Below are 19,050 nucleotides of genomic sequence, written 5' to 3' on the forward strand. Positions count from 1 at the left end.
TCCTGGCAAAACTCAAACAGAAGTAGGAAGTATACAGAAAGTGGAAAGGGGGACAGGCCACTTGGGAGGAATATAGGGATGCAACAGCCCATTTGGAGTTTAATCTGGCAAGGGATGTCAAGGACAGCAAGAAGGGCTTCTTCAAATACATCAGTAACAAAAGGAAGACTAGAGAGAATGTGGGCCCTTTGCTGAATGGGGTGGGTGCCCTGGTGACAAAGGATACAGAGAAGGCAGAGATACTGAATGCCTTCTTTGCTTCAGTCTTTACTGCTAAGACCAGCCCTCAGGAATCCCAGACCCTGGAGACAAGACAGAAAGTCTGGAGAAAGGAAGACTTTCCCTTGGTCGAGGAGGATTGGGTTAGAGATCATTTAGGCAAACTTGACACCCACAAATCCATGGGCCCCGATTCGATGCACCCAGGAGTGCTGAGGGAGCTGGTGGACATCATTGCTAGGCCACTCTCCAACATCTTTGAAAGATCATGGAGAACAGGAGAGGTGCCTGAAGACTGGAAGAAAACCAGCGTCACCCCAGTCTTCAAAAAGGGCAAGAAGGAGGACCCAGGGAACTACAGGCCAGTCAGCCTCACCTCAATCCCTGGACAGGTGATGGAACAGCTCATCCTGAGTGCCATCTCTAAGCATGTGGAGGAAAAGAAGGTGATCAGGAGTAGTCAGCATGCATTCACCAAGGAGAAATCATGCTTAACAAACCTGATAGCCTTCTATGCTGGAATGATTGGCTGGGTAGATGAGGGGAGAGCAGTGGATGTTGTCTACCTTGACTTCAGCAAAGCTTTTGACACTGTCTCCCATAACATCCTCATAGGGAAGCTCAGGAAGTGTGGGCTAGATGAGTGGACAGTGAGGTGGCTTGAGAACTGGCTGAATGGCAGAGCTCAGAGGGTTGTGATCAGTGGCGCAGAGTCTAGTTGGAGGCCTGTAGCTAGTGGTGTCCCCCAGGGGTCAGTACTGGGTCAAGTCTTGTTCAACTGCTTCATCAGTGACCTGGATGAAGGGACAGAGTGCACCCTCAGCAAGTTTGCTGATGATACCAAACTGGGAGGAGTGGCTGATACCCCAGAGGGCTGTGCTGCCATTCAGAGAGACCTAGACAGGCTGGAGAGCTGGGCAGAGAGGAACCTCATGAAGTTCAACAAAGGCAAGTGCAGGGTCCTGCACCTGGGGAGGAATAACCCCATGCACCAGTACAGGCTGGGGGTTGACCTGCTGGAAAGCAGCTCTGCAGAGAAGGACCTGGGAGTGCTGGTGGACAACAAGTTAACCATGAGCCGGCAATGTGCCCTTGTGGCCAAGAAGGCCAATGGTATCCTGGGCTGCATTAGGAAGAGCGTTGCCAGCAGGTTGAGGGAGGTGATCCTCCCCCTCTCCTCAGCCCTGGTGAGGCCACAGCTGGAGTACTGTGTCCAGTTCTGGGCCCCCCAGTACAAGAGAGACATGGCACTACTGGAGCAAGTCCAGCGTAGGGCTACAAAGATGATTAGGGGACTAGAGCATCTCTCCTATGAGGAAAGGCTGAGAGAGCTGGGCCTGTTCAGACTGCAGAAGAGAAGGCTGAGGGGGGACCTTATGAACGTGTAAGTTTCTTAAGGGAAGGTGCCAAGAGGATGGGGCCAGAGTTTTTTCAGTGGTGCCCAGTGATAGGATGAGAGGCAACGGGCACAAACTGAAACACAGGAAGTTCCATCTGAACATAAGAAAAAACTTCTTTACTGGGAGAGTAATAGAGCACTGGAACAGGTTACCCAGAGAGGTTGTGGAGTCTCCTTCTCTGGAGATATTCAAAACACGCCTGGATGCAATCCTGTGCAATGTGCTCTAGGTGACCCTGTTTGAGCAGGGGGTTGGACTAGATGATCTCCAGAGGTCCCTTCCAATCTCAACCATTCTGTGATTCTATGAGATCATTCCCCTCCTTAGAGTTCAGTGCCCTACTGTCTGACCACAGTCATCATGACTATACCTATGCATAACAGAGAATCCTAAAATTTGCAGGAATCTCAGAAATAAAGAAGCATAGGGTAATGTCAAACAATAAGGACCATTACCTGCATGGTACTCAAGATAGCTTTAGTAATCAGCTACCTGCTTTTTGCAGAATTACTGAACAGCTTTATTCAAAGACTTGAGTTTCATGCTACCCGCAGTGCACTTGCAAGCCATTACTAACCTATAAAGCTAGTTTTCACTACTCACTTTCCAGAGCTTCATTGGATAGTATAGACTTTTCCAGCTGGAAAATAGCATTTCTTTCATCTTCACTGCTGACTGGAATATGATCTGGTTTCCTTGCAGTTTCATCTGTCTGTACAACCTGCAAGTGTATGCACCACTCGAGTAATTAAATACATTATCCTTGTGCAGCACAAAGAGTGAAGCATACTAGACTTGCTGTCTTCCCCACATTACTATCAACCCCTCCCCTCTAAATGTATTCTACAGTGAAATGCAATAAAACTGACAACTGCACAGTTGCTTCAGGTGTAAGACTTTCTTTTCTGATTACAATGCCATTTAAAAACATCTTCTGGAAGCGTGCAATGCAACACAACTGCATGCAAGCAAATTCACAGTTCCCAGGAGTTAGCTAAAGAACTACAGGTTAATCTTTGCTGCCAAGTATTTTAACCAACTGCAGTTGGATGGGCCTATTGCAATGCCAGGTAAAGAGTCAGAATATCGGTTTTTGTTTCATGAGGCAAGCGCTCATGAGACAAGCATTAATATTGGGCAAGAAAATATGAAACTACCCTAGAACAACTTATTTGCTATTTTTAAGTGATGACAAATGCTAGCCACTGCACAATAACACTTCAGGTATTTTGAAGTGAATACTTCAAATACAAATGTAAAAGTAATAACACTTTCTTAATACTTCCTAGAAAGAAATAACAAATTGGCACTAATCAAGGATTATTTTAGGAGTTGCTTTTGAGTTATTTTACTACTTTCATTAACATCACAGCTGTTGTACAGGCCTAGAAAAGCTTTCAGATTTAAAATCACACTTGTCCATGGAAAAAGCTAATACAAGAAGTCATTTGCAAGAACCCTCCCAAAAATTCACTTTGTATTTAGCATCTGGTACATGGATACCTTAGCTATATAAAGTTAAAGCAATCCTGCATACCACACTCTTGTTTCCCTAAGTAACATTTTCATTCATATTTATTTCTGATCAGCATCAGTGCAAGAATTAGTGGGAAGTCTGGGACACTGCATGTGGACTTTTTTTCCTTTTCCCCCTTTAAATTACATAATTAACTTACTTTATTTGAAGGTCTGAACTCTGGTACCTTTACAGATGAAGTTATCTTCAAAATAACTTCTTCTGACAAATCCTGTTTTCAAAGAAAAAGAATTTAAATTCTCATCAACTCAGCCCTCCCCACAAAGAGATTCTATGCCCAGTAGTATTTCAAATACCCCAACCAAAAAGCCCCGCAAGTAGTCAAGGGAGGAAAACTAAGTGCAACCCTTGCATAAAGACTCCTATAACCATTTTGCTATGAAAAGTAAAAATAGGCAAAATGCAAACATCTTTGTACAGAATGTAAGATTTGTATGATTTTGATAGGAATGCATGTAGAAATGAATACTGGAATTAAAAATCAAACTTAAGAAAATAATATCATCTAACATTTAAATGTAGTTTAAAATGTCTGTATTGCCTTTTTTCCAAGCACCAATGCACTGGAATTTAAGGCAACTGGGAAGCTTGAGACAGCATAACTACTTGTTACCATACATCTGATTTCTGCAGATATGCCATGAGGGAAGAGGTCACGTTTCTTTTATCTGGTGTTTGCAGCACAGGTGGCAGGGCAGTTGTGCATTCATGGTAATTTTGCTCTACAACACACAGTAAGTCTGACCAGTCTAGAACCTGTCAGCCTCACTGCACTGCACTTGGATCCATCTCTGACTTGCAACTCCTAAGCACAAACAGGAGAGCATTCCTCATGACATAAGTGGTTCAAGGGATCAGGAGCAAAATGTAAACATGACTTGCAGGAAAATCCAATTAGAGAAAAAAAGATAACAAGAAAAACAAAGGATAAGCAACACAGAGGCTGTGTGAGTAGTAAAAAATGAAACAAAAATAATAAAAAGGCCTTAAGGATATTTTCTTTCAGTTCAGTTATATTACACAGCAAATAGATCCATCAAAATATGAATTTATGAGTTCAGTGCTTGCTGAAATTATTTAATGTGCTAGTCATTTTCCTCATTAAGAATTCAAATAAAGAAGACTAAGTGTAACAGTTGCAGAAGAGCCAGTGCTGAAAGACAGAATACTTTAAGAATCATTTTAATCAGTACTTGGAAAGGACTGGCAACAGGACACTGGACCAAAACTGAAAGTGAATATCCAAGTTATGAGATGGAAACGTTGTTACAATATGGATTACCTTTTCTGTGAAAGGAACACAATACACTGTTGCAAAGAGTTTTGCTGCACTCACAATGAAAGCAAAGTGCCTGAAGAAAAGAGAAGTTTGGGTTTTTTTTACTTCGGTTGCCCAAATGAAGGTTTGGGATCATATTCAAGCAGGTTTTGAGAAAACACACCAAGTAACAGAATTTCTGCCCTTCAGAGCACACAGTCCAAAACGGATGACAATTTTGGGGAGGAGTTCTGAATCCTTCCACAACTGAGCAACCTTTGATGAGTGAAGAGGGATTTAATCTAGAGTAAACCATATTTCCTTAATTTCTGCAGTCAAGAAAAGGACTGCAAACCCTCACAAGAGATTAGTGTGGTCAATATAAAGCTTCACCCCAGAAAGACTTTGATACTTCCAATAATCTCAGTTTTTATAGAAACTAAGAATGGGGATGAGGACAGTTTCTCAAGGCAGGCACAGGCATGCAACAGATCAGTGCTTTCAGATGTGTCAATCACATCAAGCTTTTAAATTATCTGTAACACCCAAACCATCTAGATCAACCCCAAATCATGATGGAGAAACGGCTTCCCACCACTAGGTCATTTTAGGTAGTCAATTTAATTTGGCACATCCTTTCTTTTATGATATAGTGGTGGGAGGAGGAGAGAGGGGTGCACAAGGACAACAGCTCAGTAGTCATGTAGTTACACTGTTAATGAACAAATTGGCCATTAGCCAATTTCATGTTAGCTACCGGCAGAACTTCCCATAGCACCTTCCAACCTAATGTTAGTGAAAGTTAAATTACTCGCAGTCAAAGCGAGGCAGTTTACCCAGTCTGCCACAGCGTAAGACACTATGCTAGTCCCTACCACCAAGCAGCCAGTTAGCTATCGGTCCAACTTTTAGCGCTACGAAGCCATAGTCTGGCACTCTCTACTGCTGTGGGATGACTTTTACAGGATGCTCTGAAATGCACCAGTGGCAGTACCATACTTACAAAGGATTGCTAAATTCAAACTTCACTGGAAAAGGCGGCCTCTTTGGTGACTGCCAGAACAAACCTGGTAAGAAGACAGACTTGAGATGAAATTCTAAGATATCAGAAACAGTAACACACTGCATACTCCATGAATTTGCAAGAGGCACAAGCAGATGTTTGTACTTACTTCCATCTTTTAGTCGTGTATCGAGGGGAAATGAATGAAGGAGCTGAAGAGCCTAGAGGAAAAGCAGAGCAGATTTATTAATTTGTCATACACAGATTGACATTAAACACTCTAAATTAAGCCTTCTTTTTGGTAATGGTGTGAAATCTTGTTATAGCTTTTAGGACATTCCAGTTGCAGAGTTGAAGTCACTTAGAGGGAGGAAAACACAAGACATCTGTGTCGAGGTGGAGAGCTCAAAAACACAAGTACCAATAGACAACAAAGAGTGACTTGTCCCTTCATTCACTGCATGAGGATGATAATGTCACCTCAACTTTCCCATGTTCAAAAAGATATTTGATCCAACAAGCAAAGTGCTCCCCCTACCTCAGCATCAGTTTAGGAGAGCTGCATACCAGTTCGCAACTAGGAACACAATGTTTTCTTAACATGAAAATTACCACCATTAGCAGGGCTTCTATATACATGGATATGGTACATTTATTAATACAAAATATCATGAACATGTCTTTCCTACACAATTCCTCCCCTCCCACATAGTTGGGCAACATCGTGGACCAGACTTTCAGAATGACTGACAAGTAGACATTTTTCAGCCATCCTTTCTGTGAAATCTTTGAGAAAATCAAGGATATCAATATGAGGAGTTAGGTAACAGGAAGTTTAGTGGAAAAAAAGCTATTGTCCTAGGCCAATAAACTCCTTCAGTAAAGACATCTGGAAAAACAGTCAGCCGGAAAAAAAGGCAAGACACCTGCACCGAGACTGCTGAATAGAGCCACTAGGCCTGAGTTAAAACACCAGGCTATAAAACTCGACAGTAGAAAGGGGAAGAGATGCAGTCCTTCTAAGACACTATAAAGTGCGTTATTTATGGAAGAGATGAAGAGTGTGCAAAAGACTTGACACCTAATTATCAGGTGTTATTACCAAGTTTTTTGAAAATCCTTATCAACCAAGCATCATCTCACTTTCAGGTCTTACCTACATACCTTATGGCTAAAATATTTCTCAAATTTTACTCTTGCTAGTTCCACACACTGAGTCCAGTTTCGGGGTCTCCTACCGAGTGTTTTAATAACATGAAAACAGCCTTCTAAACTCTCTCCTGATTTTATTCTCTAGATACAAAAGGAAATAAGAAAATATTAAAACAGACAAGATTCCACACAATCCAGTCACACAATAAAAAAAGATTTTGGTAAGTTACAGGCAAAATGAAACAGAAATTTATCTTGTAAAATATTAACCTTTATGTGATCCTTTCCACCAGGATTTTCCCCAAGTGTTGTGGTCTACTTGTTTCACACTTCCAGCCAGTCCTAGTGATGATGAGCCATTAGAGACCCCAAGGAAAATATAAAGCAATAAAGCCTAACATATCACTTGAAAGTGATTCTTCCCTTGAGTTTTTCCAGTTGGCTGCACATCAGTGTTCAGTGTGATATCCACTATTTGCACTATATATCCACTATATGCTAGCTGGCAGTGCCTCAGTATTTCTGGTATTTCTATAAGCATGTACAGAAGGCACATAAGCTAGAGAAGCAGTCCACACACACAGGACTTTGGCTCTTACTTACTAGACATGACAGAAATACTGTTACTATGACAGATCAGCTAACTACTTTACCAAATAAGCCTTCAGATTTACTAAGTCAGAAAATAACCCAAATCTCTCTGAACTTAAATTGAAACACATTCCATATAACTTTAGTTAAAACTCTGTATTTTATCACAGCAACTTACTCCTACCTGTAAAACTTCTTCTGCAGACAGATAGGTTTGCCAAAATTTGTTAAACAAGGAAGGCTTGTGAGAAAATGCACTTTCAAACTAAAAAATAAGAAAAAGAACAAATATGGCATTTTGCAAGAAGCACAACAGAATCCTCACCTTTCAAAATACACAGTAAGTTATGTTAATAGCCAGTATGCTTATTCTCATACCTTATCCCTTGCCCACTGTATTGTATGCTCAATGGCAGCTGGGAAAGACTTCAAGGTGCAAAAAGGTATTTCTTCTTCTGGTGGATCCCGCTATATTTAAGGAGAGTTGCGTGTAAATACAGGCATATTAAAGTTTATTGCTAATAACAGCACCAAGAATTTGTAGGTTATTTAGATCCGAAATTCCACTGATGTTAAATACAACATGGCATATTTATGAGGTTAATGGACTGCCTTAAAACAAAATTTGGTTTATAAATACTAACATGTCACTTTCTGTTTACAAAGAACAACCTAAACTCAACATCATTCACTAAAAACCTCAGGGACAGGTAATAGGACAAGTGAAAAGCAAAACTGAACCCTAAAACACACACAGCAGAAGTTAGCAGCTAGAGTTTTTCCGAGATGTGCAGTTCATGTTTACATACACTCACAAGGTGAAATACACCCTTTCATTCAAGGCCAGGTTCATGGAACCTAACAAGACCATATGGATGCTCAACACCCATGCTCTGTGTCCACACGACTCCATTTCATGGTGCCCTCAACCACTGCATTCCTACCTGGAAGAAGTCATCTCATTAAGGCTTAAATAGAGAGATTATACTGCAAGTGTTTGAGGGTTAATTACCCTCTTCTCCATTCTAACAGAACTGGTATGCAACCTTGGAGAAAAAGGCAGACTAACGCCTAACACAAAGGCTTCTGCTTCTCCTACTTCCCTGCAGAGGTGATAACATCCAAGAAAGGAATGAGCTGGCAGAAAGTGGGTCTAAGAAAGAAAACCATGAGCACAAAACCAGATTTCAATCCCCTAGTGGGGCTGGCTTCTTATTTAGAAGGGAGCTTTTAAGGAAAAAAAAAAGTCAATCCTTTGAAAACACATCAGAACTACGGTTTTTTCCACCCAAACTCTATTTAATAGCCATTTTCTAACTATGAGATAGGATAGGCTCCTCTGACTCACAACAACAACCCAAATTCATTACAATCAAGCACATTAATACTGTGAAAAGAGCACCATTCTTTAGCCTTAAGTGGTATTCAAGCAAGCAAGCAAATAAATAAATGGTGTCATTTCAAGAGTGAGAGTTTTATTACAAACTCATTCTCTCCTCAAAGCACACACATTCAAAAGAGAAGTTACCAAGGTTTGTGCTTCATAATTTATATTGTAGTTGCTTTTAATTACTGGCCTAGGTGTAGTCACCAGCTAGGTAGCAGGTATGTTATCTCAAGTCTGCTCATATTTTTCTTCCTCTGAAGTTCTCCTCATAAACCAAGGAAATAATTATTTCTAAATGAGGCTGCAACACAAATGGGCCACTTATTTCAAATAGATACATGAAAGATTAAAGAATCAGAGGGCACTGTGGGATTAGTTACAGAAGGTAAGTGATGGTCATAAGATACTTACATGACTGTTATAGGACTCCGTCAGATGAGGCACAATAACTTCCGTGTGTCCTTTAGTTCCCATAGTTCCAGAGTCTATAAGGGGACGCAGGTTTGCTACACAACGACTGACATGGATAGACATGGACAGACACGGACAATCAGGATACAGAGTAATCACTACATTCTTGACTTGTACATTGTACCAGAATGTAACCAAAAATTAATGTAGGTGCTTTCAGAGGAGTGAAGAGCTTATACCAGGCTCAGAAACAGAAGACGTGAAATAAGGAGAGTTATTTCTAGTTAGATCAGGACACCATTTGGGTCAATCCTATTTTGGATTAGGAGTGTTAACAATTCTCTTTAAACTTCCCTACTTGTAAAGTCTAAGTACATACTCCTCTGTATAAATAATTCAACCTTAAGACTATCACAACATTCACCACCCCACCCCCAAACAGACTTCGACAGCCCTTCATTTCTAGGAACTCACTCTGAGGCTCTCTGACAGGTGAACAGTAGCAGCAGTACAACAGCAGAGTTTGCCTCCACCATGAATATAAACCCACTCTTTCCCCCAGACTGCTGCCAGCATCCCTGTTAAGGAGCAAGATAAATCCAAGAAAACGGCTATGGGATCTCATAAGCACTTGCAATTCAGGGAAATTAAGAATAGGAAAGTGGAGTTCAAATAAGAAAGTCGAAAGCAACCCCCACTTCCTTTCCGCAACCTACCTATCAATGTATCTTCTTGCTTCAACATTGTCCAAAGCTGTCACAATCACATCTTGCTTGGTATAGAAATCATCGCTGTAAGTGTTCTCAGTGGCTGGACAGACTTTATTAATATATGAGTCAATCTTTAAGTAAGGATTGATGTTCAGAGTTGCTTCTGCTGCAGTATAGCTTTTAGGTTTCTAAAAATATAAACATATACAAATATACATGTATGTATATATGTACGTATAAAAACAACATTCAGGCAGTTAACGTCTGGGTCACAGAAGTAGTGCCTTCATTTGCTGATCAGGCAACAATTCATTATCATGGAAATGCTGGCATGCAAAACAAACAATAAAGGAAATTTTTTAAAGTATATAGCTCCCTCACAAATAATTCTCTTATTAACCTAGTTTAATTTTAATTAAAAAATAGTGGGTCAGATACAACAAGGAGAAAGTGCTTAAATGGTGCAGCAGAAATGTATCAAGTAACTGAAACAGGTGCCATATGTTGCCTCTCATGCTTTCAAAATGCCATAGGAAGCAGTTCAGGACTGTCAAATGATAAATCCATTAGTTACTGTGACTGTGTCTATGCAGCATAAACATCACAAACCTATGAACAATTGCATTGCTGCAACGCATTCCACACAAAGCCAATTTCTAAAGCTAAATTGGAATAGTGTTCTTCACCTACCTGATATTTCTAGCCATTTTAAAAAACTATATTCAAGTATCTAGAGATCAGCACTTAGAACACTGGAACTCAAGACCTTGTGGCTTGTGAAAGCTTGCAGAGTTCCCTTTCCATTTATCTATCCATCCAAAACGTAATCTGTTCACAGATTTGCTAGATGTAAACAGCAGGCAGAGAATTCAGCTGATGGGTTTTGGGCTGGGGAACCCCATTTCCCATTGCTGTCCAGATGGGTGCTGTCCCAAGTACTGGGTAAGAACTTCTGCATCATCCATTTACTGAATGTACATATTTTTTTCCCATGCTATTTACCTGCTTAATGAAGACTGAATTGAGACACAAAATATTTCTTATCAAGAGCCCATACAAACATGGGATTTAAACTGCAGCTCACCATAACAGACATCTTGGGCCTGGAGGAATCAAAGCTGTAGAACAGTATTTCAGAAAATCCAGGCTTCAGCATCCAGCTAACACTTAAGTAAAGTGCCATTAGTAGTTCTTCTATTGAGGATATCACTGCCACTGCCCTCTTTCCCGCCCCTTGAATTTCAGTGGTCTAATAATGCATTTCTGGCATATTAATTCATGGCAGCTTCTTATGCAACACAGCATTTTTGATCTGATTCTTTATTTGCAAGTGGAAGAGATTTCACTAGTCAAAGACACCAGGACAAAAGTTAGACCAGCCAAGTTTATGCAACCAATATCAGTTGGAAGTGGGATGCCAACATAGCCTAGGTGTTGTTTAAAATGATACTGGATTAGAGCCGTAAAGCCTTCTCTGCACAGAGGTACATACAAGTCAAACTCTCAGCGGAAGCACAGGACAGGAAAACAGAACACCCCAGAAAAAGTATTGTACAAGAAAGCCTACCTGTATATGATGAGGTCGAAAAAGAAACTGCCTGTTGAGGTTGGATTTCTCTATCAAGTCTGGATCTGTAATTGTAACCTAAGTCAGAAAGGGCAAAAGCAACAGCTGAAGTTATAACTTAAGTGTAGTGCTGAGCAATACTCCTCATGAAATCTATACAGAAACTTGTCAAAACAAAACACTGCTGTTGCCATCCACTGCGGCTAAAACCTCTAACTATAGTAGTGCTGGCTGATTAAAACCCAAGGACAGCAAGGCTGCTACAAGCATATTCTGCTCCTAGTTACACACTTACTCTATTCAATGCTGAAGCCATCTTCCCTCTACCCAAAGCTCAATCTGAAATGAGGCTCTAGCTTTTAATAACGCTTTTTTGTAGTGTCTAAGCATTTAATTATTCTTTGTCACATTACTGTTTCTTGGGCAAAGTGAAGTCAACAGGTGCATGTGACTTACCAGTCCTTTGTCTTGCCCAGTACCAACACCAAGAAGTGCAAAGTTCTTTAACATTTCACAGCCTATTGCTCCACAGCCAACCTAAAGAGAGTAACGTTTTTAGAGTCGGAAATGTAAGTGAAAACCACTAAGTGAAAGCGACAAAAGCAATCCAGGAGTTTTTAGAGGATGTTAGGGATAGCTTAAAACAGGTCCGGGACGAACCAACCAGAGGTGATGCTTCCGGATCTGCTATTTACAAATAAAGGAGAGCTGGTTAGGAACTAAATGCAGGGTCAAGGAGGAGAGAATTACCAGTAGCTGAGAAGAATCAAATGAGGGACCCCTGGAGAAATCAACACACACAAAAGCATAGGCCCTGACAGGATGCATCCAAGGGTGCTGAGAGCTGGCCAATGTCATTGCAGGCTGCTCTCCATCATCTTTGAAAAGTTGTGGAGGTCAAGGACGCCCCCCAGTGACTGGAGAAAGGCAAATGTTACAGCCATCTTCAAGAAGGACAATTTGGGGAACTACTGCCTCGTCAGCCTTACTTTGGTCCCTCGGACAATCGTGGAGCAAGCCCTCTTGGTCGTTTCTGAACACATGACTGAGGAGACAGTGACTGGGAATAGCCAACATGGATTCACGAATGGTGAATCATACCTGTCAAGCTGATTGCCCTCTATGATAAAATTACTAGATGTTTGGACGAGGGGAAAGAGTGCTATGTTATGCACCTTGATTTTGGCAAGGCTTTCAACACAGACTCCCCCAGTATCCTTGTATCCAAGCTGGGATGTTATGGTTGAGATTGGTACACTAAAAGATGGGTGAAAAACTGGCTGACTCAAAGGGTAGTGGTTTATAATTCATACTCTGCCTGCAAGCTGGTTAGAAGTGAAGTTTCTCAGCAGTTTGTATTGAGACCTATCCTGTTAAATAATTTTAATCCATGTCCTGGAGGAGACTGAATGTGCCCTCATCAAGTTCAGCAATGAAAAAGTTCCTTACTCGGGGAGAGCAGCTGCTTGAGAGCAGGGCCGCCATTCGGAGGGACCCAAGCAGGCAAGGGGAACCCCCTGAAATTCAGTAAGGACAAACACAGATTCCTGCAGCAGGGATGGAATAACCCTTTGCTATGGCACAGCCTGGGCAGGCAGTGGTGCTGCTGAGATGGTTTCCTGGCGGACAGCAAACTAAACATCAGACAATGCCCTGGCAGCAACAAAGATGAAGGACACACTGGGCAGTATTAACAGAGACATAGACCGTAGATCAAGGGAAGTGATTATTCCCCTTTACTCAGCACTTGTTAGACCATATCTAGAATACAGCATCCAGTTTTGGGCCCTCCAAATACAAAAAAAGCTGTTGCTAAGTTTGGGCAAGCCCAGCGGAGGACCACTAAGATGGTCAGGGGACTGGAGCACTTGCCCTATGACAAGAGGCTGGGGGAGCTGGGCTTCTTTAACCTGGAAAAGAGAAGGTTTGTGGGAGGGGAGGGACCTAATAGCAGCTTCCCAAAACCCAAGAGAAGGTTATTGCAAAGACAAAGCCAGGTTCTTTGGAGGTGCACAACAGAAGGACAAGAGACAACAGTCAAAAATTGAAATAGGGAAGGTTCTGATTTGACATAAAGAAACATTTTTCTGCCGTGCAAGTAAACAGGCATTGGAACAGGTTGTCCAGAGATGTCATGAAAGCTCTGTCCTTGGATGTTTTCAAGACCCAACCGGATTCCCAGCTGTGAAGCTACCTCCAGAATCTAAGCACTGTGCAGGAGACTCTGCGCTCCACGCAGCTTAGACAAGTCCTATGACAATTTTGGACCATTAACTCTGCAATGACACACATAATCAGGGCTACTCTCACTAATTTGAGGACAGTTGGCATTAGCTGTGTTAGCAAAGAGTATTGGCAAAAGCCTAACAACGTCACTGATACTCACCAAGAAAACATTCAAATCATGCAGCTTCTGGCACAGAGAGTCTCCAATACAAGCCCTCAAGGCATCATACCTATCTCCCCTTTGCAAGCATAGGGGACAAAAAACAGAAGAGTAGCAAGTTGTCATTTATCATGTTAGTACCACTGATGCCAAACTGTACTTGGATGTGAACTGAGAGAATCAGACTGAGTCCCCTATAACTGCTACTCCTCCCATGCTCAAAAATAAGCTCAAAAAGCTCAAAAAAATAAGACACACATTCTCACCTCAAAAACCTGTCCCTCCAGCAGATTACACTGAACTAACGTTAAAAAAAAAAAAAAAAAAAGCAAGCCTGTCTGAGAATCAGATGCGAGCAGTACATAAAACAGCAGATTGTATTTATATTTACCGTGGGAGAAATTCTTCACAGCTTGTCTTTTCTAGCGGTGTAACAATGTCTAACATATCTACATATAGCTGTAAGAGGGGGAAAAAAAAAGAATCTCAGAAAAACATTCATGTTAATTAAGCTTAAAAAAAAAATCAAAACAAGTATTTTCTGTATAAAACCAAATCCAGAAATTTGAAGAACTCAGTCTGTACTGCCAATGGAAGATGATACAGCATTCAGTTATTTAGAGTTCATTAAACATTTTTAGAAGACAGGAAAAGGTGTCTGGACCACAGATGGAAAAGCTCACCGAGATCTGAAGCACAAGCTCAGAATATTGTGACCAGCATACTACTACTCCAACCTCAATAGGACTGCACAATTTTAAAATATAACTTTACTCTTGCCACTAGTTCTGGGATGCCGAAAGCACTGCTGTCGTGCTCAGTGGCTTCAGCTGGGATTTGGAACACATTACACCTTTGCAGCCATGCAGAGACAGGCCAATGCTTGCCTTAACTTATAGCAAACTGAATGCAATGCCTGAATCCCATATATGAACACTTTATCTAAACTGGATGCACTTTCACTGCATGCACAAAACCACAATGTTTTTCCCCACATTCAGTCTCAAATTTTCTTCTTTTTGTTAAAGAAGTTGCTTAGGCTGTTTTGCTCATACAGCACTCACACACAGCCTCTGCCATCCATTCATAACATCACCATCAAAATAAAGATACAGAAACAAAAACAGCTTTACCCATTGTTGCAATGGTGAAAATTTTCCTGTTACTGCTTTCAAGACTTCCTGGCTAGCAACACCACCCACTGCTGCAGCCAGAGGAGCTAGAAATCCCTGAGCAGTCCTAGAGAGCCATTTCACTACATCTCCATTCACCTGAGGCTGAAAAATAAGACACGATAACAACAGATTTATCCCTCCAACCAAGCAAGTCAGTGCTTGTATTATACCACCCTATATAGCATTTAGAAAACCAGCTAAACCATCTAAAGATGGATACAAAGGCCAGAGCAAGGGCCAGCAACTGAAGCATGGCCTTTAGACAGGTAAATGAGCACATCATAATGCTGCTTATTCACTACTCACCCTGTTTTCCAGTGTTTCACTTATAGACATGGCTATTTTCAGCATTTCCTCAGCATCCTGAAGGCATCTAGACACCAGAGTGGAAACAATAATGATCATTTAAACATTCCAAATTCCTTCCAGAAACATGATCAACCAAGAACAAAGCGCTTGGATATAAACAGCAGGGAGAGTTCAGAAATTTATATTGGCTTTAACATCAAGCATTAAAGATATACTTCTAAACATTAAGGTTAGGTCAAGAACAAGAGTCTCATTGTCTTTTTCTGTCTACCAAGGCTCAAAAGGTGTCACCACTATATTGGGAAAGCCCTGTTTCAAACCCAGACTGGCATCAGGTGACATCTTCCATCTAGATTTTAGGTTTTCAGTTCTATGTCATCTATTATTAGACAGACAAGGCACCATGTCACACATCTATTCAGTAACTACAATAAAAAGAGAGATCTGCCTGATTAAAGGCTATCACAGCTAGTAAACACAAGACTGCTGCATTACCCAATGTTTGGGATGCGACCAAAGCTCTCTTGGAAGTGGTTCAAGGCAAGCATGGCAATGTGGATCTGCAGAGGGGCCTGTTAAGACAATAGGGAACAAAAGCAATTGTTTATTTGAACTATTGCTACCATCTGGGGTCCTTGTTCCTTAACTGCACAGCTCCAATAAAGTTTGTATCTACGTAGCATTAAAAAGTGAATTTGAAATACCTTCCACTAGTGATTTTACAAACTGAGATTATAAAATGTTACACAGTAGCAATGTAACACCTTTTGCATACCCTCAGCACCCACTCTAAGTCCAGCTAAGGTGTCCCTAAAAGAAGTTTGTGCTGAAACTGGAAAACGCTGTAACCTTTTTTAATTAGATATTAGAATGCATTGCATTTTGACAAACCTCAATACCAAAGCACATTTACAGAGAGGTGACTGAGCTTAGCACCTGCGATATTCTCAGTGCAACTCATGGGTAACAAGCTTCCACTGGGATTGCAACTCAGATGCATGTTCTGTGTGACCACACAAACTAATACCCCACTCTTACTTTGTACTTTAAACTCACATGTAGCTATTACAGAATAAAGAGTTACAGATGCATATTTTTATACATACAAACAAAGCTGCAGATTACATTCTATGTAGTTATAACATTAAACACTCACACCCAAGTCCCCACACACTAATTACCTCAGGCTTGCTAAAATCTGCAACAAGGCATAATGGATTTGTTAGCTGCTTCTCTAACCGTTCCTGGGGGGGAAAAAAAAAAAAAAAAAAGAGTTCAGAATAATAGCACATTCACTTAAGAACACAGCAGTCACTGCTACGTGACAAAACAACACTCATCCTGAAGAGACTGAGAATCAAACATCCTTTCCTGCTAGCTTTTCATTTCTATTACTCTCTCCATTATTAATGTCATAAAAGATGCTTAAAATAGTAAGCTACTGCAAATTTTGTAGGTAAAATTTCCTACTAGAGTAACTAGTACAGCAGGAAAAAGTAGACCAACTTTCAGGCCTATCAGTCTAAGATATCCTGGTCTCAGGTCTAAGATAAGTGTAGTTCTCAATTTCAACTCAGAACAACGGCTCATGGTTTAATATATGCCAACTAGACCATCTCTGAAGGAGGCAGCCAGTACCTGAAAAGCAGAGGGAAAAGTAGTAATAGGCTGTTTACTGCCTGGTGAGAGAGTTGAAGGCACACCTTACTGCCCCCAAAACCATCTTCTCCAGACCGCAAGAGGAGGTTACTGAAGACAAAAGTTGCTGTGAGCATGCCTGCAATGGAGGAGGTTGGTAGTCTCACTGGTCTTGCTCTTAAATATGATAGCATTGCTACCCTGAATAACATACAGGCTAGTGACAGTAGCAGTGGATGTAACACCTTTCATTGGGAAATAGTTTACGTAGAGGATCTGTTGAGTTTCAAAGTGCAAATGCTCTTTGCTGAGGAGGGCTTTACTGTGAGACTTCTCTCATTTATGAGCACAGGGACTTCTTCCGTGCTCTCCAAAGTGAGGGGCTGTGTAGCTTCTTGGGGGGGAAGATGATTTCAGAAATATCTTGAAATTACAAGGAATCTAAAGTCTTTGAGTCTTGTTTACATAGGCAGCATCAGAGAGCTGCATCTTACTTCCTTCTTTGCCTCCTGGTTTAATTGTTTTAACTTCTCTCTTCAATAAGTAAAACTCTCCCTGGAACAAGTGTCACACACGTGTCATATCCTAGTGACAAGACCTATGTCTGTAACTGCTCTGAGGTCAGCTACCAGAGATTTTACATGCACTTGCTTGTGGGCTTGCAAAACTTCCCAACTGCACAAGAACAGGCAGACTCCGCTTTGCAGACACAAGATACAGCCCATGGGCTGGGCAGCGTGTTCTTATAGTAGAAGGGGCTGATCCTCGCTCCCAGGTCTTTAGCAGGACATCCTAGAGCAGCCAGGATCTACTTTATGTGGGCAAAAAAGGGCATGCTACACAATGTAGTTTGCAACTCCTCTCATACAAAATCATCCAACTGACTCTTCTTCACAGAGGCTGCCAAGAAATCACAAATTCTTGGGCCTTTATGGAACGCCCCCAGCGTACAGGCACAGGTTGCCCATAAAATATTGATCTCTACACTACTGGGTAACTTTGAAATTGAAGTATTCCATATTCTAAGCCATTTATTAATCAGCATCACTATTTTTTTCCTAAACAGTCAGTATAAACCCAAACCATGGATACATAAATCACAGCTGAACTCTGCTTCCATTCCTTAGCCAAGTTTCACTCCTGGTTTTGCCCAACAAACACTTACGAAGTAAAACATCTTGGGTGTCTTCACTTGGACAGCTATGCCTCCATGTAAGTAAGGCTCCATATCTGTAGTATCACCAATGCTGAAGGAATAAGGTGACACCACTAAAGAGAGAAGAGAATAAGCACTGTGACAGTGACAGATAATTAAAAGTTTCAGTGCATACTACAATTCCATTTCTGAAAAAGTGAGGTTTTTGTCAACGCTTTTTATATTGTAACTTTCTAGTGTGCAGCCTTTCTTTGAAATCACACGCACAGTTGATCCTCCTAACTTTAACAGGATTGTCTCTCCCTGCCAGGTTCTGGGCTACTGCATTAGTTTCACATGATCTGTTATGAAATAAGCTTTTTAAAGGGGCAGCAGATTTAACAAGAATTCTGATGACCACAGCTCTGTAATAAACATGCAATCACCACTGGTTTTCCTCAGACTGCACACAGCAGCACCCAGGGTATTGCCCAGAATAAGATTTTAGCCCAGTGACTAGAAATACAAAGGATAAAGCAGCTCTGTAGGGTAATTAGACCATTTAAGTCAAATTCTTCCTCCCATATCACCAGGAGCACCATTCAGTTAAAGGAACAGGACACAAAAACAAATGTTTTGTTTGTTAAATCCCAGGACCTGAAAACTGAGACCAAATGCTGGGCTTTGATTAAGAGAAAGGAACGGAACATGGCATCAGCACTAGTAAAACAAAACAAAATAGTTCAGAAAAAGCAGACTCAGCCACATATTTAAAGGGTCCTGTTTTTATCTTAGACTGCAAAGTAATTAAAACAAAAAACAAAAAAAGAGAGGGGGGTCTGAAAAGCAAATCCCAAACAACAAAATAGGGGCTTCCGAACAACAAAATAATTTGGTCAGCAAACTGAAGATAGTAACCATGAAGGTTGCCAGCTAGTTTCCAGCTCTTCATACTTGCTTGCTAAGCAGCAAATGAAGTTGAAAAAGCTTTACTAGATGGAAATGGAATTAAGATAACACTAGGATGACCTCCACACCAGAAGGAAATTTTCTGTGTGCAAATTCACTGTGGATTTACACAAAGCAATACTTTTCTGTTTGCAGTAACTATCACTGCAGTGAGTTAAAAAGGCTAAAAAATAAATACATATACAAAAAAGTTAGCAACAGTT

At 41.0% G+C, this 19,050-nt stretch overlaps 1 protein-coding gene across 2 annotated transcripts in view; it reads right to left on the reverse strand.

Moving 5' to 3' along the window:
- The window catches only part of UBA6 (ubiquitin like modifier activating enzyme 6), a 40,779-nt gene that overhangs the window by 11,488 nt on the left and 10,241 nt on the right, over positions 1-19,050 (reverse strand). For both annotated transcript variants that reach the window (XM_067297311.1, XM_067297312.1), the window contains 19 exons: positions 17,909-18,012; positions 16,287-16,349; positions 15,601-15,677; positions 15,103-15,169; positions 14,755-14,898; positions 14,013-14,080; positions 13,622-13,700; positions 11,692-11,772; positions 11,236-11,313; positions 9,675-9,856; positions 8,959-9,064; positions 7,539-7,628; positions 7,345-7,425; positions 6,582-6,710; positions 5,587-5,638; positions 5,418-5,481; positions 4,439-4,508; positions 3,296-3,367; positions 2,223-2,340 (listed from right to left, as the gene is read on the reverse strand). In XM_067297311.1, coding sequence (XP_067153412.1) covers positions 2,223-2,340; positions 3,296-3,367; positions 4,439-4,508; positions 5,418-5,481; positions 5,587-5,638; positions 6,582-6,710; positions 7,345-7,425; positions 7,539-7,628; positions 8,959-9,064; positions 9,675-9,856; positions 11,236-11,313; positions 11,692-11,772; positions 13,622-13,700; positions 14,013-14,080; positions 14,755-14,898; positions 15,103-15,169; positions 15,601-15,677; positions 16,287-16,349; positions 17,909-18,012 — 1,725 coding nt within the window. The remainder of the gene's footprint in view (positions 1-2,222; positions 2,341-3,295; positions 3,368-4,438; positions 4,509-5,417; positions 5,482-5,586; positions 5,639-6,581; positions 6,711-7,344; positions 7,426-7,538; positions 7,629-8,958; positions 9,065-9,674; positions 9,857-11,235; positions 11,314-11,691; positions 11,773-13,621; positions 13,701-14,012; positions 14,081-14,754; positions 14,899-15,102; positions 15,170-15,600; positions 15,678-16,286; positions 16,350-17,908; positions 18,013-19,050) is intronic.

The sequence above is a fragment of the Apteryx mantelli genome, chromosome 5, assembly GCF_036417845.1.
Source record: "Apteryx mantelli isolate bAptMan1 chromosome 5, bAptMan1.hap1, whole genome shotgun sequence".
Taxonomy (NCBI): Eukaryota; Metazoa; Chordata; class Aves; order Apterygiformes; family Apterygidae; genus Apteryx; species Apteryx mantelli.